Here is a 25,313-nt window from a genome sequence, read left to right as displayed (position 1 = left end):
CTGCTCAAGCAAGTCCAGAGGAGGCCATGAAGATGATCAGTGGGCTGGAGCACCTCCCTTATGAGGACAGGCTGAGAGAGTTGGGGTTGTTCAGCCTGGAGAAGAGAAGGCTCCAGGGAGACCTTACAGCAGCCTTCCAGTACTTAAAGGGGGCTACAGGAAAGCTGGGGAGGGACTCTTGATCAAGGAGTGATAGGATGAGGGGTAAGGGTTTTAAACTGAAAGAGGGTAGAATTAGAGTAGATATGAGGAAGAAATTCTTTCCTGTGAGGGTGGTGAGACACTGGAACAGGTTGCCCAGAGAAGCTGTGGCTGCCCCCTCCCTGGCAGTGTTCAAGGACAGGCTGGATGGGGCTTTGAACAACCTGATGTAGTGGAAGGTATCCCTGCCTGTGGCAGGGAGGTTAGAACTAAATGATCCTTAAGGTCCCTTCCAACCCAAACCATTCTATGATTTGTTTTGTTCTGAACTTCATTCTTTCTTCAGTCATTTGACCTCCTGAAGATGCTCTTCCTGGCTCTACTTTCTCTTCTTCCCCTGGAGGATCTGGGGCAGTGGTGACAGTCTGAAGGATCTTCCCTTACATCTGACTTCTATGGTAGTAGAGCCAGTGTGCTAATCCTCGCTGGGAAATTCTACCTATCAAGAGAGAAAACACCTCTTGAGATGCACTGGGCCATGAGGCCCAAGGGTGTTATTCTTCAAAACATGAAGTGATAATGTAATCGTTAAGGAGGATTCAAGCAAGCAGTTTTCCAGAACCATAGCATCTTCTGGACAGGACAGGCTACAGGGCTGCTAGATGCTTGTTAGTCATGCAGTATTCATTTCTGGGAAAGCTCGGGGATGTAGTTCTTGTTCCTGAAACTTTGAGGAATGCCAGGGCAGCAGGTGGCAGAACGAGTATGCAACAAACCTAGGGAAATTAAGCACAGAATTCCTACACAGGATTTTAGAAATATATTAAGTAAAAGATTCCTTCATTTTGTTTGTCCAGCAGACATTTTTTCAGCCAACTATCCCTTTTTCCACCCCACCCTCCGTATGTCTGGTGAACATTAATAAAACAGCAGCCAATTCAGCAAAGTAATGAAATTTCTGGGACATCCTGCCTGCCTTAAAATCAATTAGGTTTGCTTTATTGCTTGGATAGGAACAGGTTTCTGAACAAACAGATGAACTTTCCTCTTTTGCCCTCTTCTAGAAGCCAGTGTTCTGTTTTTTGTTTCTTCCAGGACAGAAGCAACACCCCTGAGGGAGGGCAGAAGGAGGTTTCTAGTCTGCATTTAAATTCATTATGCCACCAAAACCCATAAACATGGACAACAGTAGGAGTCTTTAGCTGCTGAAGTGGGGCTGAGCTGCATGACTTCCACAGCGGCATGGTGGCATAAGAGCTTGGGAGAATGCAGGGAAAAGTTTATTGTTTCTCACAAATGGCTTCATGAAGGGAATTTGCTATTATCGTTACAGATATTGATACTTGGTTCTCCCTAAGCACTCTTGTAAGTAGTTAACCATGACATTTGTTTTCCTGAAATCCATACATAAACATGCAGACCCTTTGAGTTTGGGCCAAAACCAACGGGGCTGCACTAGAAACTGTCAGACACCTCGGTTACCCCTATGTGTATAATTATCCTTGTTTCCTGAAGTGGAGTCAGCAGACTCCAAGGTTACTTTTTCATGTGTGCTCAGCTGTCTTTGGGGGACAGCATGGTAGGGTTTAATACGTTGACATGCTATATTTAACGTTTTATTCTTGTCTGTTGGACAGAATGCTGGATTAAGTGAGGCACTGGACAGATCTGGCATGGCAACTTCTATGGGCCTGGTTTATTTTATAGTTTTCAAGGGATTTGTGAGACTCATAGTACTGTGTTAATGTCTGTAACGTGTTTTGAAATTCTCAGATGGAAAGTGCACATAGAAGTGTTATTTCATAACAAATCGGTGTTTTCCTGTGGTATTTTCAAGAAAGAGCATTTAGAATCATAGAATCATTCAGGTTGGAAAGGACTTTTAAGATCATTGAGTTCAAGCATTAACCAAACACTGCCAAGTCCACCACTAAACCATGTCCCGAAGTGCCACATCTGCACGTTTTTTAAATGCCTCCAGGGATGGTGACTCAACCACTTCCCTGGGCAGCCTGTTGCAATGCTTGACAACCCTTTTGGTGAAGAAATTTTTCCTGATACTCAATCTAAACCTCCCCTGGCGCAACTTGAGGCCATTTCCACTTGTCCTATTGCTTGTTGCCTGGGAGAAGAGACCGACACCCACCTTGCTACAACCTCCTTTCATGTAGTTGTAGAGGGAGATAAGGTCTCCCTTTAGCCTTCTTTTCTCCAGGCTAAACAACGCCAGTTCCCTCAGCCACTTCTCATAAGACTTGTGCTGTAGACCCTTCACCAGCTTCATTACCCTTCTCTGGACACACTCCAGCACCTCAATGTTTTTCTTGTAGTGAGGGACCCAAAACTGAACACAGTATTCGAGGTGCGGCCTCACCAGGACAATCACTTCCCTGGTGCTGCTGGCCACGCTATTTCTGATACAAGCCAGGATGCTATTGGCCTTCTTGGCCACCTGGGCACACTGCCGGCTCATATTCATCCAGCTGTTGACCAACGTTCCCTGGTCCTTTTCTGCCAGGCAGCTTTCCAGCCACTCTTCCCCAAGCCTGTAGCGTTGCATGGCGTTGTTGTGACCCAACTGCAGGACCCGGCACTGAGCCTTGTTGAACCTCATACAGCTGGTCTTGGCCCATCCATCCAGCGTGTCCAGATCCCCCTGTAGACCCTTCCTACCCTCAAACAGATCAACACTCCTGCCCAACGTGGTGTCATCTGCAAACTTACTGAGGGTGCACTTGATCCCCATGTCCAGATCATTGATAAAGATATTAAACAGAACTGGGCCCAATACTGAGCCCCAGAGAGCACCATTTGTGACAGGCTGCCAACTGGATTTAACTCCATTTGCTACAATTCTTTGGGTGCAGCCATCCAACCAGTTTTTCAACCCAGCAAAGAGTACACCTGTCGAAGCCAGCCAGTTTCTCCAGGAGAATGCTGTGGGAAATGGTGTCAAAGGCTTTACTAAATTCCAGACAACATCCACAGCCTTTCCCTCATCTGCTGAGTGGTTCATCTTGTCATAGAAGGAGATCAGGTTTGTCAAGCAGGACCTGCCTTTCATAAACACGTGCTGACTGGGCCTGATCACTTGGTTGTCCTGTACATGCTATGTGATGACACTCAAGATGATCTGCTCCATAACCTTCCCTGGCACCGAGGTCAGACTGAGAGGCCTGCAGTTCCCTGGATCCTCCTTCCGGCCCTTCTTGTAGATGGGTGTCACATTTGCTAACCTCCAGTCAACTGGGACATCCCTGATTAGCCAGGACTGCTGATAAATGATGGAAAGTGGCTTGGTGAGCACTTCTGACAGCTCCCTTGAGTGGATCCTATCCAGCCCCATAGACTGGTGTGTGTCTAAGTGCTGTAGCAGGTTGCGAACCATTTCCCCTTGGATTATGGGGGCTTCATTCTGCTCCTTGTCCCTGTCTTCCAGCTCAAGGGGCTGGGTACCCAGAGACAACTGATTTTAGGATTGAGATACGGGCTAGAGCTTTCAAGCTGTGCCAGGTGAGCTGTTGTGCAGCAATTTTCCTGCTTCAGGTAGTGTTTCAAATGCATAAGTATATGGTGACTCATTCTTAAAAAGCAAAACAAAAAGCCCTCCTCTCATTCAGACTAATGCCAGACATAACTTTTGGTGTGTCCTTGGTTACAGACCAGCTGTTTTGTCTTGCTCTGCTTACTGTCATATGAATAAGCCCTGAATAAGCATTCCAAAACTGCGATGGTGAAGTAACCATGGTACTTGCTGGCATGGAGAAGGTCTGGGAGAGAGCCAAGGAGAATGGGGATGAAGTTTTACACTTATGTGACTTGCTAAGGCCAACTGCCATGATTCTTTACCTTAAATTTGTTATAATTTTAGTGAAGCAGTTCTTTCAAATTGTACAGATGTTTGGCTGTAACTCTACCAGTCGTTGAGAAAATATATTAAAAATAGAAATAATGTAACTTGTTGCAGTCATAATGGTTTCAGAGCATAAGTGAGACCAGATTTATCTCTCCCTGTAAAACATTAAAGGTAGTTGTTATGTGAACTCTGTGGCTGTTGAATAGCTGTTCTGCTTTAAAGATAACACCTGGTGAGGTTTTCATCCATAAAAAAGGGAAGCAAATAAACCACAGAAAATAAACCTATTTCAAACAAAGCAAGTAGGCTGCAGAGAAAAAACATACACCAAGTACTGCTATCTGGGGTTAACACTGTCTAAATTTTGCCTTAATAATCTGGAGGATAGCAAGTACAGTAATGAAGTTTGGAAATGTCATCCAAATTTTATGTGTCAAAACATGATGGAAGATTGTAGCCTCATACTATAAAGGGTTCTAATTACTTTAGTGAGGTGGTAATGTTTGCTGGGGAGAAAGAAGAGGCAATGAAATGTAATCAGACAGAACATGTACTGAAATCACTCTGAGATGGAGGGAATAAGGTATAATACAAATAAAATACAGAGAGCATAGGTGTGTTTTCTTCTATTAACGCTGTAAAAGTTTTAGCTACCTACTAAATGGAGAAGAAAATGCAATGAAAAAAAATATTTTTAATAGTCTTAAACATAGTTTTGGAGTCAGGTGAGGAGAATGGAGATGGCCACTAGTGTTGAGAAATGCAGACACAAAGCTTTTCACCTATTTCAGTGGGAGCAGACGAGAAGCTAGTTCAGTCTTTGTCACAGTGGGGCAAGAAAGAGCCCGTAGAGAACTGGGCAGTGAAATCAGTGTTTGACCAAAGGAGGTGACTGAGGATGAGTGAAGGTTGCCCATTGTTATGTGTGAGGCAAAAGGTATTGCTCTTGACATTGTATTCTGCTGAGCTAGAATTTGGGGAGCCTCAGAAAAAGATGTCCCAGTACCCTAAACAAGTACAGAAGAAAGCTCTGTGTGGGGGTTTTTAGCAGAAGTATTAGACAAATGAAGTGTCATTCAGCAGCTGTGATCCGTGTTGGGAAAACCTGTCTCTATACGCTACATAAATCATGTGCATTGTACAGTAATGCAGATTATGTACATAGTACAATACTTTTTTTTTCAAGTGTTTAGACGTGAGAAAATCTGCAGATGGCAGTGGATAACGAGGTCCAGTAAGCAGTGATAGAAAAGGGATGTGGCTGTTGGGTTGTTTTAAAATGGAAATAGTGAAAAGTGTGTATCTGTTCTAAGCCATCCTATTATATAATGTGCTTATCATATGGAAAATCAGCTCTGTGAAAACACAAAGAGATTTTTTAAAACATTTTTTTTAAAGATAACAATGATGGTATGGAGTCATGCAAGAGAGAGGTAATTTCTAGAAAAGTAGATTTTTTTCAGGTGAGATTAATTTTTTATGGGCCTCCATTATGGAGTGTGCTGCTCTTGAAGAAATAGCTGTGGAAAAACTGCAGGAGCAAATATTTGAATTTGAATTCTGCAAACCCTTTCATTTCAAGAAGTGCTGTTTTTTCTAGGATACACTGTTTACTTCAGAAACTTCTGCCTCATTTCTGCTATTGTTCAAGTATTTTGAATCAAGACACAATGAAAGGTTGTTATGGCCTCAAATTGACATGCATGTGTACAAACCACATCCTTTAAAATACATAAATAAGAAGTTTATGGGTTTTTTTCTGATTAAAAAGGCTCTAGACTGATAACCCTTATGACAGAAATCTTTTGCTTATCCACAGATCATATACAAGCATAAGCAGCAGTATGAACTTGAGTTGTATGTGAACAGGATGAAACTGGACACAATGCACAACTGTAGCATAAACAGATGATTATCAACACAGTATGATACTGACTTAATCCAGCAAAAGTGCTGAATGAAAGGATGCTATAAAAATAGAGGAGGTTCATTAACAAGTATTTGGAGCTCAAACATCGCTAGGTCACTTTCTTTCCTGACTTGTGTGTTTGTTCATGTCTCTGTTTGCAGTAAGCTTCCTTCTTAATGGACTTGTGGGGGATGGTCATACAATATAAACATCACCATAGCCCTGTCTACATTAAATGGGACTGGATTTATGGCCCTCTCCTCTTAACAGGACATTTTATATAGAGAAGAACGTTTCCATCGTTCTTGAACAAGAATTCATTTACTCAGGTGCTTATATAACGCTAATCAATTTGTTATCTAAGAATCTAACAGAAGAAAACCTTTAAATAGTTCATCTCTTTCTCTGTCCTCTTTTTAATAAGCATTGCAAGTTTTCTTAATAAAGATTATTCTAATGTCAGACTGACAAAATATAGCAGCAGCTGTGCAAACTTCAGACTCATAGATCTGAGTTCAAAGCATCCTAAACAGAGAAGCAGGAACCTCTCTGAGGCAGAGAGGCAAACCCAGTCATTAAGTTATACCCAGTCTTCCTGCCAAAGCTGGTGGCAGAGGTGGGTACTTTCTGTTAGGTAGCTTTGACAGGCCAGTCAGCTCTCAGAGACTCCTCTTTGGTTGCTGCTAACCTACACCAGTTACGAGTTAACCATCTCATATTATATTATATTTTTTAATTACTATGCAAGCATTTGCTGTGCTGCCTGATCTCTGCAATGCCCATGCCAGGTGTTCATAACTGAGGAAACTGAGTCATAAGTAACTGGCCAGAGTAAATCCTTTGCAGCTGGGAGCAGAGCTGGAGCCTCTTCACTGCCACTTACGTGCTACTAAGTTTGATCTTGCTCAGCCTTTACTGCCTCTGTTTCAGGCACTTAAGAAGTCTTTGTACCTCCTTGTAATATGTACTTTCTCAGCTGTGAAGGTACTCCTTCTGCTTCCCTCTCCAGTTTTCTATGTAGATTAACTCACCCACTGAACTAGTTTTAACTGTGGTCACTGACTTCTCTCCTGAATCTTATTCCTTAGCATGCAATAAACTTTTCTTCATCAGTATTCACCGTTAATATAAGGTTAATGAAACCTGGACTGTAGCTTGAGCTTTATGGCAAAACTCTCTCTCTGCTTCCTTGTTTCCAGTTTCTGTTGATACCATAGATGATTTTTCTAAGCCTCTGCTCTAGAAGTCACCTTGCGTTCCTATGTCTCTCTTCTTTGCAGACATCAACACTGTTTCAAGTTGCAAGTTCCCAACAAAGTGAGTAGCTAGCACTTAAATTTTTAGACAATTAAAATGCTTGTCTAGCCTCTTACCTTCCATATTGGTTAATGCAACATCTTCATTTCTACTATTACCAACCCTATTTTTTTTCTCCTCTTCCAAACATACCACAGAAAATAGAATTGTTACCTTGGTGAGACCTACCTAGTCACAGTGATATTATTGTTTTAATTTTTACATATTTTCTCAGTTCCGTAACTGGGAAAATGGCCTTTTGCCTTGGTCTAATTGATAATTGTGCACCTTCATGTTAATCAACAAATTCTCAGGAATTGGGGCTATGTCTCCTGTTCTTTATTGGGAGCCACTTAAAGGTCAGGCTAGGAGGGGTAAGATTACTATAACAAAATCTGTTCTGAATATAAACAGAGAACTTCAGTCTGTGACGCTGTTAATCCAACGCCCTTTACAAACAGTGTATTTACAGTTCACTAAAACAGCCTAAAAATGGGAGAGAGAAAGAACCAGATATGACTTTCAGGCTCTGGTCTGAATTGTCTGAAGAATGCTCTGTTTGTAAGCTTAAGCCCCTTTGCAGAGAGGGAATGAACACAAATTCCCATCCTGTTTATACAGAATCACTTTTCTGATTTTGATTGGACTTCAGTATGAGTTTTCCCCGCAAAACAGGGTGGAATTAACCTAGGGCAGATTCTCTCATCAATATCTGAAGTGTCGTTTCTCCTAACATCAGAGTGGCATGACCAGAGTTGATTATCCTTGAAATGCCGTGGCAAATCCCTCTGCCTCATGCCTTCTACCAGATCCTCTTTTTTTTTCTTTTTCTTTTTTTTTTTTTTGTAATTGAAAACAAGCAAACTAAAATGCCTAACTCAAATTTAAGTGTTTGTTATTCAGAAAAGTTCTGCTAAGTCTGTCTTGGAGTATAGTATATTTAAAGCTTGGAGGCATATTGACTTCGGTGGGAAAAATGCATCACATCTTCTGTGAAAAGGTAGGGATCAGACATGATACCCATGTTCAGGCACTACAACTTTTTATGATGCTCTGAACATGTTAAAGGAGAATCATCTCAGGAGTTTGTATATCTAGGATATTATACTCTGAACTTGAATTTTTGCTTGTTTTATGAATCTAATGTAATTGAAGTGTTCTAGATTGACAACACAGGAGAATGACAGCCAGTGAGTGGCATTCAGAATCTGCTGTACAGAAGACAGTGTGTTTTCTTTGGTTCAGCCTTATCAGTATATCTACCCTGGGTAGGATCAATTAATCTAGAGGGGTTTGTTCTACGTAAACTTTTTGATCTTTGATCTCTGTAATTCCTGTCTATGGTATCAGTGCCCTTAGCTGTGATCTAAAAACAGGCCAAAAAAGAAGAAACCTTCTTAACTGCTTAGAAACTGAATACAGACTACTGACCCACTTTAAGGAATAAAGACAATTTTGACATGAGACTGCCTGAGATGGACTGCACCTTAAAACAGAGGGGGTTTTGATGGTCTCCAATGTTGATGACCTGTTGGGAGCTGCCTGGCCAATTTTATCACATCTACCCATCATATTGTGTCAAGAAGATAATAAAATACGTAATTGTCACAATATTACCTTCCCCTGGACTGATTGTTGTAACTGTTGGAAAAATATGATGGGATTTTAGGACATCTGCTCAATCAGGAATGGAAAGGATGGTAATGTATTATACCCACATTGTGGAAACATTGGAAGATACTTGTGACTAAAAGGTAAAAGGCAATATAAATAACTACCTGAGCCACCCTGCTTCCAGCTCTCACATACAGTATTTATGCTGTACTTTGATTAGGGAGAGGTATGTCCTTTGGATACATATTAACAGAAAACAGTAAATTCTTCAATCCATGTTGAAGTTCAGTGTCTCTGACAGACTCATGATTGATGGATAACTTCAACTTTTCAGATGTGGGTAGGAAGTACTGTAAAGTGAAGCTTGGTGAATGAATGGTTTCTTCCTTGAGTAATCATATTGGAGCAACACTAAACTGGAAATAACTAACCAGGTCGCTTGTCAATAAATGCCCCTGTCTCATCAAAAAAAGTGACAGACCTAGGTTACAATACCAAGGTTGTTCACTGGAAAGAGCTCATTTGATTTATCTTGGGCTTGCAAGGCCCTTTCACATTTGCATCACAGTGATGGTTCATGGTCTCCCTTATCAGCCATTTCCTACAAGTGAGCCCTGAGTCTCTGGCAGAAGTTCTTGCACTAGTCCTGAGTGAACAGTCAACCTTGGCTTTTTCTGCCATTTGACTTAATTTGGCTGTGCAGATGTCTCTGCAGTTCAGGGTGTTTAATGCTCCACAGCACCAGACTGGAAGCTATGGAGTTTAGGTTGCAAAGACACCTGAATTGGCCTTGTACAGAGCTGACAGCGGTCCAGGAGGTTTGGCTTGGAGTCTGAGCCAATAAAGCCTTGTCTAAAGCTGGCCTGCGCCAGCACTGCTGTTTTACTCAGCAAATTGATGTTTCTGGTCCAGATTGTGTGTTTGTTCTTCACTGTATGTCAGCAAAGTTCTTTCTGTTATTGTCACTATTTATTTATCTGTCTAATAATAATATAAAACTCTGTACCCATAGTCATCTCAAGATACTGACAGAAAGTCACCTAATCCCCTCTTAACTTGTGTTGATGTTTCCAGCTGGATGTGGTACATCTCGTATCAAAAACAATAAACTACTTTTTCCCTCTTTTTTCATACATTTTGTCTTACTTCTCACTTGTGATCTTATAATGGCCATCTCAGTCTTCATTTGAAATCACCAAGCAAGCTAAAAAGATAAAATAAAAGTGTAAATTAGCACAAAAAAATTCAAGGAGTTTCTTACTCATCTAAATTAATGTTATTAAATGTAGAACAAAAAGCCAAACAAATTCCTGTAAGAAATGTAATAGAGGTTGGCATTTGGGTGCTGCTGCAGGAAAGAAGAGGTGGTGAGATTTTTTTCACTATTTTTCCTAGAGTTGTTCATTTTCTTTGCTATGGCTACATTCTCGCCCTTTGAACATAACAAAGTAATTTTTCTAAAGTTCACATGTAGTTAAGATCCCTAGTGCACATAGACCAATCTGAATTTCTTAAGCATAATCTCCATGCAAGAGAATATCTAAGAGCCGTAAATGCTGCTCCCCGTAATTTTGTGAAAAGAATGACCATGTCTGATCTTTGCTTCTGTTTCTTCTCTAACATAAAAAGGTTTATTAACCTGCTGATGGTTATTTGAGGTGTGTTGTCATCAAAAATTTCAGATCTGATGGTTATAAAGCAATGTTTCAGGTTCTGAAGGTCTGTCCAGCCTTTAGTGCATCTATGCCATGCGCTGGAACAAGCATGTTTGCCTTTACTTGGTGGGGATTGGTGGGGATCCGCTACCCTCTAGAAATATAAATGAAGTCTCCTGAAACATTTTATGTCTGTTAGGGAAAAGTTTCTCTAGGACTCTCTTATTCAACTGTTGTACATTCAACAATACAGGTGATGTTGGCCATTAAGCTTTCTTTGAACACATTGTTTTCCACCTCCTTGGTAAAATCTCTCCTAATAATGTTCTTGCTAGAGAAAACCTGAGTCTTGTAGAAAGTTTGAAATTACATTTTAAGTTAAATCTATCATCTTTTCTTAACACCTGTAAAGCATGACAGTACTCGAAAAGCACATGCATTGCATCTGTATGTACTAGCTCACAGGTCTGTTAGCATTTTCTTGTTCTTGTCCTTCTTGCGTGATGCCCAGTGGACTCTAAAATATACTATACTGAGGCTTTACATAAGATAATATTGCTGTCTCTTGCATGTTAATTTAGCACTGTTGTGTTAGCTTGTCTCCAGGGGCTTTATTTTTAGGAACAGAACAAAGGGAACACACGAAAAAAGTTGGAAAGGGTTTTTGTTTGTTTCATGTCAAAAGCATTTTGCAGCCACTATTGTGGGTGAAAAATATTTATGCTGTGGTCTAGGCCTTGGTTGAATCCCAGTCTTTTTGGCCCGGCCCAAGTCTTGGAATTTAGGATTATGCCTTTACATCAACGAAGTATGAAGGACACTGTTATTTTTACTGATGCCCAAAACCAGTGAATGCAGGATGGGGAGAACACACTTGTGATGCTCTTTTACAATGGATTAATTTTCTTTCAATTTATAAACAATAATGTTGAGCTTTTTCACCATTTAGAACGCCAAAAGAAAGTGAAAGAAGGAATGAGTATGAGCTAAATAAAGATTTGAGACGCATTAGAAATGGGCTTTGGGGTTGAATTTGCAGCGGATACTTTTTTATCTGTAGAAGATAAATATGTTACTGAAACTATCATAAAGAATCATAGAATCATAGACTGGTTTGGGTTAGAAGTGCCATGGGCAGGGACACCTTCCACTAGATCAGGTTGCTCAAAGCCCCGTCCAACCTGGCCTTGAACACTTTCAGGGAAGGTTCATAGAGCTCTGAAGAATAATAAAAGTAGTAAATCATGATGGCAATACTTAAGAATGTGTGTTCCTTATGTTGTGCTGGTGAATTACACCAAGCTGATCTACTCTGTGCAGTGCTGGGGGCTGGATGGTGTTTGGATCCCTGCCTCTGCAGCCACGTGGGCAGTGGAGCCCACGACATCTCTGTCTGGGCATGTGCTTCTGTGGAGGAGAAAGTGCGCAGCTGCTGGGCTTCCATTCTGTCCTTCCTGCTGGTCCCCTCTCTTCCAGGCAAATCTGGCAGGCTGGGTGGAAGCAGCCATGTATTCTGAGGAGAACTACTCTGGTGCTATTGTACTGGTACTCCCATAGGAGTCCTTCCTGATTGGGGATGCATGATCCCAGGGATAAGGCAGTGTTCCAATATGTGTCATAAATAAGAATTGTATCCTCAGCCCTTTTCTTATTTTCAGAACCAAAGTCAAACAGAACAGTGTGGAAGACTCTGAAAAGCTAAATAAACTTTATTTTCTGTTCTTCTCACTAACAGTGTGCTATAAGTCTGATGAGTGACCACAAGATGCCACATAGGAGAATTCCCCTAGGAGGCTGTTTTTATGCTACCCGACTACTTTATCCAGCCACAGCACCATCCTCAGATCCCTTTTCTTGGTACTTTCATTGTGGTAACCAGGACATGCTGGCTGGCTGGCTGCTTTCCTGCTTAGTAAAAGCTACAAGCATTTTCTCCTGAATTACCCTTCTCATTGGACAATTACCAGGGCTTTGGGCCTCAAAAGTGTTATAGCATAGGAAATCATCATGGCCAAGCTCTTGTGAAGTTTCCTGGCCTCTAGAGGACTCTCCACTGGGAAAATTAGGAGAGACTCGGTAACAGGAAAGACGACAAAATTCATTTTACAAAATAGGGAATAAGGTACATGGCAGGGAGACAGAAAGCGCTTCTGGGAAGAGGAATTTCACAGGGTCTGGTGTTACATGAGCAGAAGGGAGCCGACTGGCCCTGCATAGCCCATATTTCACGCTGGGGAGCTTGCACCAGAAGTCTGGCTTCAGTGGAAGTATACTGGAGGCAGCCTGTTTTTGTGCAGTTCTCTGGCCAGGTTGCTGCAGTTCAGACACAATTTGGATAAACATCTGGGATTGCATTTGCTTTTCCAATTGAAACTTGAAGTCGCCCAGTGATTGCCTGGGCAGTGCAGTTCCCTGCCACTGAAGTTTTTGTTATGTTAAGGCACTTGGTTAGAGGGTTCAGGGATCTGCTTGCAGTCTGGGAGAGGACAGCTAAGCAAAAGCAGTGTTAGACTTGACTTAACTGCATTCAGGACAGTCATTGCTCTGGAGCACATCAGGGCAGTTCACCTTGGAAAGTTTTGCTTTTGTTGTCTGTGATTGATACTCATTTGAGGTTTTGATGGTTTCCTTCCACTGAAGTTATGTTTGCTTAGTCCAAGGATGTTCAGAGCTCCTCATTATAGTGCCTGAAGCTAAACCCACGTCCGAATGGCAGTACATGTTACATGCCGAGCTCTCTCACTTGAAATCCACAGCAAGGACTGAAACAATTTGCAGACTGGTCATCTGATGCTAGCAACTGCCTCCATAGGCACAGCCAAAACACGTGCCTTTGTTCTGGTTTTATGAGAAGAGAAGGAATTGACCCCACTGAATATTTGAGAAGACAGATAGCAGAGCTGTTGCTTATTGATCTTCTGCTGTAACCACTGGGTAGGGGAAAGCAGGGTACCTCTGCAGCTGTGCCTACCTGGCATAGAAGTAGTACAGTGAAGTTGCTGTAGATGTCTATCTCCATGCCTGATTTTGGACTGAAGCAAAGGAATGCTACATGATTTTCATATAATTGCTCAAAAAAACAGTGGCAAAGTTAGGAAGAAAACTCATGAATCCTGATTCTCAGGTCCTGGCATTATGCACTATGAAAAAGTCCTTTATACATGTATTGCTCTTCATAAGCAAGATCTGAAGCCAGTCAGGTATAGCAGGGCTTGAGATTTGGAGAGTGTCCTTTTTCCTGGACTCATCCACTCCTCTGTTTCTCCTCTATTCTTAAAAGACTCTTGGTTTTCATTTCTATCTCCTCCTTTTGTTTGTTTTCCTTCCATTTCTTTCCTTTGCAAGTATTGAATGTCTCCTCTGGGAGTAAGCCTAGCCACATGTGTGTGCAGTGATGGTTTATTTTTATTGGAGTCATTGCCTGTGACTGTTATTCATTACTATAGGAAGAACTGCACTAACAAACTGCTCTGAGAGCTTTTTTTTTTCTGTTGTAAAAAGTCCTGTTTTGTCCATAGCCGTTGAGAGCATCTACTGCCATCACTAAGACACTGAGAGTTTGGAGCTCTGACACTAGTACTGCCTCCTGAATGTCCTGTTGTGTCTGGTGTTGCAAAGCAGAATCTTAGCATCTCTTGGCTTCCTTGTATCTTGTCTCTTTAGGTCAGCTTTTTGGCCATCTGTCCACCTCTCTGCTACCTAAGCAACTCAGTTGTCCTCTGCTTGGGGAAGAATTTGTGGCTGCACAAAGCTAGTGCAGTCACTGACTACTGTTATAGCCTCTTATGCTAATAAAGGGTATAGCCAGAACACCACCAAACAAGGCTTGCCTGAGGTGAAATGGCTGATTCAGAAAAGGCAAGTCAATAGTAGTATAAAATGCTTTTATCTCACTTGCACTTCTAGTCTTGACAGTGGATAAGTAATCAGCAGCCTTATTTCATTATTTAATTTTATTCTCAAGTTACCACACATTTCTGTGTCACCATGGGCAAGATCACCATCTCCTATCTTTAAGGTCATGTAAGGAATTCCTGGTCCTTCTTTAAGATGAATCTGTAGCATAAATAACAAAATTATTGACAGTTAAATTAGGAGCATATGCTTAGCATAAATGTAAGTCAGAGCTCAGAGATGTAAGCAGCCTAAATAATTTCACATAAGAAATACAGCAATGTAAAATCCATGAGTATTAATTAACTACTTCCGAGGTCAGAGTGGACCACAGTGAGGAAAGGTGAGTGATCTGCCCAGGCTTACCCAAAAGGACATAGGACCTTACCCTAAAAGTTAATGCTAGGATAAAACAAACAGGCAAGAAGTGATTGATCTGAACTTTGACTAATATCGCATAGGTTCCTGATTTCTAGGGATTTGTTTTAAATATTTCAGAATGTCTGCTTCCCAGAGCACTGACTCTTAAAATCAAAGGTAATCTGTCAGAATTTGGCTGAAGAGGTTTGATCTCTTTGATATTAATTTACATTTATTAATATAAGTGTCATGTTGATATTTCAGGATTGAGATTTCTTTGAATTCTTTATGCCATGCTGAATCCATCTCATATTTTCCCTCAGGCTTGTGAAGACTTTCCCTTCATTAATTTTCTTACTCAAATCAGTGTCCTCTGTTGCTGTTTCCCCCGCAAAACTGTCTTAAATGCATCTGCATTTCTCCCTCCCTCCCTTTTTCCTAATATGAAAGACAGCGAGTTCTTGGCTTTGCAGTCTTAGCAATGTTTTTTAATGTATGGAATTTGTATGCATTACACTAAAAGAAAGTAAACAGATATGCTGCTACATTTTGGGGGGTGAGACAACAGCAGGATGGTCAGCTGCCTTTTGAGTCTGTTCATTTTGCTGTTGTTTCCAGATGTGTGCTAATGGACATTTTTAGAATGTACACACAAACTCTGCTTGCCTACTTTTCTGCACTAATTGGTTTGGATTTATGGAATGCTTCTCATAAAGTGTCTCTAGCTGCCATTGTTGCTTTTCTATAAAGTAGTAGAAAGGAAACTCATTCCTAAACAGTTTCCTCTGGACAGGATTTTCTTGTGGGGGAAGGAGAGATACAATCCATTTAAATTGCTCTATAAAGAGTTTTACTGAGTTGTGGCCCATTAACCTGGCCTTGATGAAAGCCTTTTCAAACAACTGGACTTCAGGCAACCACGTCTCTCAGGTGCTGTGCATGGCACAAATGAAATGATAGTTTCCTAAGAAATCATTTTAATCTCCAGTGTGACTAGTGTGATTTTTTTTTTCTTTTTACTTGTACAAAGGTACATCCACATCTACTCCCAGTACTGGAGCATGTTTATAGCCCCACCTCATTGCTCTCTAGTGCTCAAGACATCTTAAACTTTCCCTGTGTCAATCCACCAAGTTTGTTTTTACCAGGGAGGATATATGTGTGGGGTCTAGATGATTAGGAAGACTGAAAGATGACTGCATATATCTCTTTTCCCTCAACCTGTCCGTTTTTCCTCTTTATTCCCAATCACTGCGCAGCCTGCCCAGCCTGTGGCCTTTTCTACTGACAACAAACATACAGGTGCAGACAGTACTGCTGGGGTGGCTGAGCTTTCTCCTTCTTGAAAGGGAAAAATCTGCTTTTCCTTACAATGGGATTTGGAGGAAGATACAAAGCAGGGGATAATCACTTCCATAAGAAAACACAAGTCCCTGATAAAGTCAAACTCTACAGTGATTTTCTTGTGAAGGCAATGTGATTTGATAACATCTTATGCAGATTTCGGTATTGGTAACAGCTATACAATCTTTTGGATTGTATTTAATTTCTGAACTTCAATTTACCCAAATGCATAATGGGGTTATTTTTTCTCCACTCTGTAAGGCCTTTTTAAAATCTCCAGATTAAGTACCATATGCAAGCAAAATGCTGTTATCCTAAGAATCATTTGCGGTGGGAGATCAGTAAATTGTTTATAGGTATATCCTGTGAGCTTAGTAAATGATTGCAGGATACCTAAACTACATTTTTGTCACAAGAACTCTGGAAACATACTAGGGTCACTTTCTGTTTCTGAAACAAGGAGCCATTATCTCCCAAGGTAAATCAGAACCCCTTGTGAGACTGAAGCCTCAGAGAGCTCCAAGGTCTAACGAGTACTACTGTTTGGTGAGGCTTGGCAGAAAGCGCAACCATTTTTTCTCCTACCTTGTAAAAAGCAATCCCATTGCCCTGAAGGATGCTTCAATTTGAAGAGGGAGCAGGGAACAACCAGTAAGTATACTGCTGTGTGAAGCTTTGATGCCATTGCAGTGTTAGTGCCTGTTAGGGAACTCTTGGTTCTCTCCTCAGGCACCTTCCCAGTGGGCTGGAGCCAGCGAGACCTGTGACACTGGGAAAGAGAGCTGGCCCTGGGAACTGGGTCACAGCTCCTGCTCAAAAGTAAATGATCTGCAGAATAAGGACTGTCGCTTTTGTTTCTAGAATATATAAAATTCCTGCACACAGAGCCCAAGAAGAACCAGAAGGGAGGGCAGAAAAAACAGTTATGAGGTCTGCTGGGATATCTGATGCAAAATCAACTTTGTTGTTTTCCTTACTGGCTTTTTCCTGGGCTCTGTTGCAGCTGAAAAAACAACCCTTCTAATCTACAATAAGAAGGGAAATTCTGGCATGAAGATTGTCCACCCAGACAATTTGGCACAATCAGGGGAAAGATTTGTTTAGCTTAGCACTGGTTTTATTAGTACGTGAGTCTAACTGAATCTTGAGAGATAGTCTTTTTCCCTGTTGAATGACACTGTCAGTGGTGTAGGTTTCCTTCTCAGTTCTCAGCTACACTCTTCTAAGCGAACATGGTGTAGCTGAAGAGTTCTTCTGAAATGCGCCGTTAGCAACGATTGTTTACTGCAATAGGACAACACTATGAATTAGCAAAAAATTCCAGCAAGCCAGCATTGTTTCACTAAGGGCAGCAAGCTTAGTGAGAGCTAGACTCCTTTCACAGATCTCACGTATTTGGTCAGTAGATCTGAATTCCAAAATATGTATTGGCTGTAAATGTGGTTTTGTTATTCATTCGGTCCTTAGTGCACGTATACACATTTTGTCAGTACAAAAGATGAGATAAGGTAAATCTAGCAAAAAAGGAAATCTAAGGAAAAACTTAACACAGAGCAAAATAGAAAGAGAAGAATCTGTTCACTGATAAGCAGCTGACATACTTTGAAAGAGGCTTCAAATGGTTTCACTCGTGTTCCTCAGTCATTGCTAAGAATCAATTTCTTGTAATAGTCTCAGTAAAAAAATGGGGAAGAAACTGGGTCTTTCCAGTCTAAACAGAAATGATGTATTATTACATGTTAATACAGCTGATTTTCTCAAATATTAATTGAAATATCTTAGTCCATTACTTCTGTTAAACTCATTAGTTTAATATTAATTAAACAGTACTGTTTCATCATTTTTCTATGTCTATTTTCTATTCATTTCACCATTTAAAAATTCATTTTTATAATCTAAATGCCTGTTAACTTCTTCAGACTGTTACTTACCATAACTGTTTACTCATCTCAAAATGTGTACTCCTTTTGGTGCAACTTTGACTGCACTGAAGTGTCAATAGGAAAAAATTTCTGGTGAGGCCTAGATTTCATCTTTGATTCCTTGATTAAATAGTGCTTATTATAAATGGTGTGTCTTTCACTTATCTGGTTAGGAAACATAGCAATAAATTCCTTTACATGCATCAAGAACATTAGTGGAGTTGTATTTTCCTTTCTTTTCCTGAAGCAAAAAAGGAACCAAGGAAATCTTTTATGTTGGACTGAAAATTTTGGTTCTTAAGTTTGGGAAAGTAAGAAGTGTGGAAAGAGGTTTCTGTTTCAGCCTGCTAATAAAGAATTCTGATTCAGATCCAGGTTCAGATAATAAACCCTTTTGTATTCTCTCCAGTTTTTGTCCAGGAGTGATTCAGAATTGGAACAAGACATACAGTTAAATATAAGTGAGTCTTAGAAATGCCTGTTCTGCCTGAACTATCTGCTTCTGAGTTATCCTGGAAGACCCCTTGTGTTCTCCACATCCTCAGGTGGCTGCTTAGAATCTTAGGGAGAAAAGCAGATGCTCACCAGAAGATAGAGATGAAAAGACTTTAAATTATACATACTGTATTTGAAAACCAGAAACTTTTTCTTGGTTTATTGACCATAAAGATCCTTAGTTGCATATGGACAATCAAGGGACATTGTTAGAATGTATTGTTCCAACTCTGTCAGTTCTATCAGCATAAAAAATGGGTTGGCAGGGCTTCATTTCTTCTCAGGATGCCCACAGGACTTGAAGCGACTTCATAGATCATGGAGTGCATCCCAGGTACTGCTTTATATCCCTTTCATAAATATTTTAATCTGAATCTTAAAAAAAAAAAAAAAGGATTATTTTTTAGCTTTGCCTCTTTGAGTTGAAGGCGCTTCCAGAATCTCCCTTTACTGATGGTTACAAACTTCAAAATTTCCAGCCAAAATGTCTTTGTGGCTGCTTTGATATTGTGCCAGTGTTGTCAGTTTGAGAAGCAGTTCTCCTTCCTCCTGCTCCATTCTCTCGTTTTCCCTCTCCCGATTCACTTACACACATAGGCAACAGTCAACCTTCATTTTTGCTAGATTCATTGAGCTACATTTTTCTAGTGGCCTCTCAGATGAGCACTCCATTCTCCTCACCAGCATACAGCCCAGCTCTTGCAGTTTGAGTTCATGAGTGACCTATACTGTACATGGTATTCCAGACTAAAGCTTGCTAGTGACTTGTACAGAAACACTGTATCCCTGGTTTTGCCAGTTGTTCGTGGTGGTGCGCTGTACAGTGGGATCTGCCGTTGTCCTGGCTACATCACCTTGTGGATCAGTAATCTTGTGAGGTACTAATATATCTGGGAAGTGTTTTCTTTTCAATAACTGACTGTTTCCCCTTTTGTCTTACAGCTTCTGTGCTTATCCTTCTTTTCTTCATTATTGTTTTCCATTTAGCAGTGTTAAAAGCTTTAAAGAGTTACAAATAGATGAGGTCAGATTTATTTTGGATGTCTAAAAAATTCAAAGGAGGATGTCAGGTGTGTCTGGCATGACATCCATGTTTCATTTTATCCCATTTGCCAAGTCTTTAGATATTCTTCCCTTGAAAATTTCTTCTCAAGACCTGCATGATACTGAAATCAGATTACAGGTCTCAACTCACCAATTTACATTTTTTTTCCTCTTCCCCTTGAGGACTATGTTTACTGCTTCTCAGTTATGTTGCATCATCTTAAATTTCATAGATGTATGACAAATACTAGCTATCAGACCTAAATTCACATGCTGATTCTTACAGTGTTTTTTCGATAGAAATTATCTGTTTTCTACTGAATGCACTAAGCTCCTGAAGTTTTCTTGCCACTCAGTTGTTATTTCTATATCTATATGATATAGATAATTCCCATTATCTGCCTTTTTCAGCATGGTCCTGCTTGTTGAAAACTGATTATTTCTTCACTCATATCTAGAATATATCCCAACGTCATTTCATTATAACCCCCATTTTTTATTTCCTTTTTCATATTGTTAATAATCTCTCAAGGGTCAACATTACCTTGATTTTTGGTAATCCTTGATTTACACTTCCACTTCTTGGCCTCCAAAACATAATTTTCTTTTTTTGATATGTATTTCCTTCTATGTTTTCTAAGTTCCTTGTGTATACATAAGAACCTACTCTGTGTTCGCTATTCCAACCAGGGGATGGTTTGCACTGACCTTTTACAGTTTTTTCTCTTTGGTTGAAACACAAATCTAAATACATACTTACTTTTTTTAAAAGTGATGTTAATGTAAAGTTTGGTGTTATAGAAAAGAATTCTGTGTACTCTATTGTGAAACACACAATCATACTTTAAAGGTTATTTTTCTCAGTAAGCAAACATACAAAATAAAGCAATACCTTTGAATATTCTGAGCTGTTCCTTTTTCATTAAAAAGAAAGCTAATTCTGAGCCTCATATGTAACTGTGCAGCAGCAGCCTTTCAGAGGGGCCCTGTGATGTGCTGCTGAAAGGATGTGATTTATTATATTTTTTCATTGCTATACTTAGTTATACATATATTGTAACTGCATAAAAATGCAGTAACAGAATGTACGTAGGGTTATTTGAATGTCTATCCATTTACACGTACAACTGTGCCTAGTGCACATGAATATATAGGTTAGTATTTATGTGCACAGTACTGCACAGAATGCCAAAAATTTGACCTTAGACATCAGATTTGTAACTGTTTCATTTCGGGCCTTTCTGATTAAACATCCAGCTGTTGTGGGAGACTCTGTAGCTGAACGTTTGCACAGTTTTTCCACCCCATCCTCTCCCTCATGTTCTCAGAGCTGAGGGGGTGTGGGAAGCACCAGGAGACACTGCTTTCCTCCTGGCAGAGTCCCCCTCCTGCCGTGTCAGTGGGAAGTGCTGGCTCTGGGGATAATGACGGGCAAGGGAATTTGGGTTTTGTCAAGGTGCGTCATGGATGCGGGATGTGACGTGCCCCTCCTTTCTCCAGAATTTCATTCCAGACAGAAGGGTAATTAACATGGAAGAGGGGAAAGTGCTACCACAGCAGTTTTCCTACTTGGAGTAGTTCACAAAGGTTGTATCGCATCCTGAGGTGGTTTTGCCAGCTTCATATGACTGAAAGGAAAACGTTGACATTTGGACTGGTCTGATGTTCTCTGGCTGTATTTGTGGTCTTTATGTGCCTGCCTTTATTTTTTACTGTCTGAAGAAGGGAGACCATGTTTGGTTTAAATTCTGAAAACCATAAAGATGTTAGCTAGCTGTGGTTAATAATGGTTATGTCTGAAGAACTAGATATGAGGATTTTGTTTCTTCAGCCTGTATCAGAATCAGATGAGAAAGAGTTGCAGGACATCTAAGCATGGTCCTGTCTGCAAACTACATACAAATACAAATGAAACCTACCTACTATACAGACACTTTTAGCATTTAAATTACTTTGATTCTGCAGCAGAATTTGCTGCCAAAACCTCTGGTTACATAAGGACACCGCAGAGCTCAAACTTCTAGTGCTTGATATTGTTACTCTTACACTTAGGAATAAATGTCCCAGTCCTCTGTGTCTATGAGGTGATTCAATACTGTCTGACTTCTCAGTGAAATGTGAGCAGTTTTGGTGAGCGTGAACTTCCTTGTTTTTCTGTAGTCTCTCTTGGCTTTTATAAAACCTGCTCACTGATTCCCTGTTGATCATTAGGCACCACCAAACGAAATTCATATGCAGTGACCCTTACAAGTGCTTGAATGTTTGGCAGAATTAGAGCATGACCTTTGGAAATAATGGGGATTTTTTTACTCCATTTGAAATCAGCAGGATCTGTCATGCCCCACACCTCTAAAAATAAGATTATTACTGTCTGAAATTCTAAGAAATCTGTATTTGGCTGTATCTGACAGAGTGCTGCCTATCTTGGGCTGAGAAGGTGTAATGTCTGACAGGGCTTTGGAAATTTAGGCACGAGGTGCGTGATGGTTCCATAGCCTCACAGATGGGGTGGATGAAATCAGTGCATTGAAGGAAAGGAAGCCGGCGGGCCTGCTCTGTGTCCAAGGCAGCCACAGCTTGGGCTCTGTGATACTGCTCTGCTTGGAGCAGGTCCCTGCAGAGCAGCGGCATGGGCTGCCCAAACCCTGTCCTCGGGGGCCAGGAAGGTGGGAAGGCTTGTCCTGGGTGTGTGGCCACTGCCAGGAGTGCTGGTTTCCAGTTCCTGGCCTTTTCTGACTGTTGAAGAGGTGAGCGGAGGTTTCAGCTTTGTTCAGTAGCTCTGTGCTGGAGGCAGAGCAGCAGCACAGTCTCTGCTTCAGCCACTGCTGTCGGTGTCTTCTCCAGGGCCCACATGGGGACCATTAGATCACCATTTGTGCTGATTACACTCTGTGCAGAGCTTATTAAATTTATCATTAAAACGTCACCTTCATGTAGGTGACAGAATAGGGGTTATTTTGAGGCAAGCTGTGAGGGAGCAGTCCTCGACAATGAGCAAAAATCAAACAGCCAAGCAATAAAGCCTGGCACATTGGTGTGAGTTTGCCACTGCAGGTCCCACATCCCCTACCGTGCCAGTAAGCCCATTTCTTTGTCTCCAGAGCTCTGCTGCAGCTCATCTTCCACAGAGGATGGTTCCTCCATAGTAGAGCCAGCAAGCTTTGCTTCTGACCATGGAGAGCCAACACACCCGAATGCTGAGCTAAATTCAATTGCACTGTAGACCCTGAGGGAATTCGAGTTCCTATTTTGATACTCCAAGGACAAGATCCTTGAATAAAGCTTGACTCAGTCATTACCCCTTTTGCAAAAGAGGACATCCAGACACTTGCAGTGGTGATCATGGTGACCCACAGGTGGACCATGCTGCATCCAGGGACCGGAGGAAGAAAACGGATGGAGTTCTTGGAGAAGACAAGGGGGGCACATCTGTGGAACGGCTGACGGCAATTAAAATTGTGTTACACAGTGGCAGTTGCAGTTTTGCTCAAAATTGCCTATCTGAGTGCAACTACCTGAACCAGCGGGAATGATTAAGTTTAACAGGATGCCAATAAGACAAGCAAAACTTGCTGCTTTCATGACAGTGTTTTTTTTAGGACCTGTGAATCCTTTTAAAATTGCAGCGTGATCTATACATGCGTGTGAGAAGACCTCAACTACTGAAGTGACAGGGCTGGATCAATAACTACCTTGTTATTTCTGCAGTATGCTTTACTACTGAAAGTAAAATCCAGTGAGATTATTCTACAGATTTGAGCTCTGATCAGTATGTTATAAAGATGTGCACTTACGTATTACTTGTTTGGTTTGCAGCTCCTGGTTGCTAAATCCCCTGTTGCTCCATTCTCCTCTTTTTTCTACACCATTGAGAAATCAGGCTTGGTTCTTCAAGGTAAGACCAGAGCATTGTTTGTTTTGCCTTTTCAATTAGTATTTTAAGCAGGCTGAATGTAGCTAACAGCAGCTATTGTTGAAAATGGTTCTATTTATACCTAATTAAAAAACCACACATTTAAACAGTCTGGTTGACCAGGGCAGCCTTCTGCTGTGTTCACTGTTTTGTCTTGGATTATACAAAATTAGTTGTTGCATATTCCCATGGATCTAAGAATGGGCCCTGAAATTATTAATCAAGGCTCCCTGTTTTCCTTCAAGGTGAAGTAGAATGGTTCTGGCAACATTGCTCCTGTGGGATAGATTTCTCCAGGAGAAACATAACCATCTATCATTAATAAATGGTTCTTCTTTAGTAAATGGTTTGACATCAATAAAAACACAGGAAATTAATACCTGTTCTTCATTTTTGTGATCATTTTTGTGCTAATGCCCCAAGGTCTTAAATAATCCTCAGATTCTCTACAATATGAGGTAGTGTACTGAAAAGCTAGATATTACTACCATTGTGGCAGGGAACTAGGGTTCCTTGTGGCTATGTCCTAAATCATGTACTTTCAGACCACGGCAAAAGGGAAGGTCAGCTCTTCACTTCTTTTCCCCGTTTATCCCAATAAATCTTCCTTTAATGTCTTTACTTTTTTACAGACATTCATAGATCAATTTTGTTGAGTTGATGTCTGTTGATACGCAGCCTGGCTCCTGATTGCTGCGTCAGTTTAGCAGACTAAATAAAACTTTTTGTTCAGATAATACACTCTGATATGCAGTCATGACATTAAGAAAAGTGAGTATTGCTGTGTCTCAGGTTCCTAGTGATTGAGAATCACTGATCCCGTAAAGCACTATGAACATTTTAAGCTATGTGAACAGTTCTCTTCCTCTGATTGCCCATTTCTCACCTTCAAACAGGCTATCCCAGACCAATAACAAATTTATGTTTACTGATGACTAAATGCGCTTACATCTCTGGTGATACATAATGTAGGAAAACAAAAGAAACAAAAATGATTTATGGTGCATTTTTGCTGCCATTTGATACATCTACATAATGATAATGTGGGAGTCCATCTGGTGTTTCCTAAGCCTTTGGATACTATAGGCAGTGTATTCTTAGATGGCATTTTGGGAATTTGATCTGCTTTATTTGGTACCAGTAATTTTAAAAAGACTACAGGAACTAGAAACAGTTTTTATTAGTTTAAACTAGATGGCTTGCAGAAGTTGAGACACCAATTTGGATTTCTCTAAGTAAATGCTGTCTCGATATCAGGCATTCTTTGTACATTTTGGAAGGCTGCTTGAAGCTCTTCTTTGTGTAAGCCTTTTCTTATTTTCTGACTACACCATTATGTTTCCATTTTAGATATTTTTCTCCAAGATGGGTAGTAAGGAAGGGCATGGTTCCCCTGGTAATGTGCCCCAGACTATATTACAGAGACTTGTAAGCATTTACATGCGAGCCATCTCACTGAGTTGTACAAAGTAAATATTGCATGTTCTCGTCCCACATTTCAATGATCATTATTTCTGTGGAAAGAGGAAGTGAGCAAATCACCCAGAAGTGGCTGTTTCAGATAAGATGCAGAAATTGGCACCAGGCTGCCTTATGCAAGAGAGGCTAGAGTTTTTATGAGAGTTGTAGCTGGTGCTTCTTTCCAAAAGGAAGCTGGATGCAAGGTAAGATGTCAGTAAGGCAACTGTCCATGGGTCAGCCAGTGAGGGAGTGGCCCTGCGTTGCTGCGTGAGGGACATGGTGTAGCGCTAACAAGTGGAATCTGTCCCGCAGCCTGATTGCAAAGGCAGCTTTCCCATTCAGGCTTTGTTGTTTAATTCAGTTGGTGTCAGGAGGTGAGCACATTCAGGGTGGCTGATGGGAACAAGTG

The 25,313-nt window shown here is 40.9% G+C and overlaps 1 protein-coding gene across 7 annotated transcripts in view; it reads left to right on the top strand.

Annotated features, from left to right (window-relative positions):
- Nucleotides 1-25,313, top strand: part of RAD51B (RAD51 paralog B) — a 409,346-nt gene that overhangs the window by 256,431 nt on the left and 127,602 nt on the right. For 6 of the 7 annotated variants that reach the window (XR_012628885.1, XR_012628884.1, XR_012628886.1 and 3 more), the window contains one exon: nucleotides 23,347-23,425. The exons of the other annotated variant lie outside the window; for it this stretch is intronic. Coding sequence is in view for 3 of the 6 variants with exons in the window: in XM_074868071.1 (XP_074724172.1) it covers nucleotides 23,347-23,425 (79 nt within the window). In the remaining 3 variants the exon portion in view is untranslated. The remainder of the gene's footprint in view (nucleotides 1-23,346; nucleotides 23,426-25,313) is intronic. 7 annotated transcript variants of the gene reach the window in all.

The sequence above is a fragment of the Strix uralensis genome, chromosome 4 (genome assembly GCF_047716275.1).
Source record: "Strix uralensis isolate ZFMK-TIS-50842 chromosome 4, bStrUra1, whole genome shotgun sequence".
NCBI classification, from domain to species: Eukaryota; Metazoa; Chordata; class Aves; order Strigiformes; family Strigidae; genus Strix; species Strix uralensis.
This window is presented reverse-complemented; position numbering and strand designations above follow the sequence as displayed.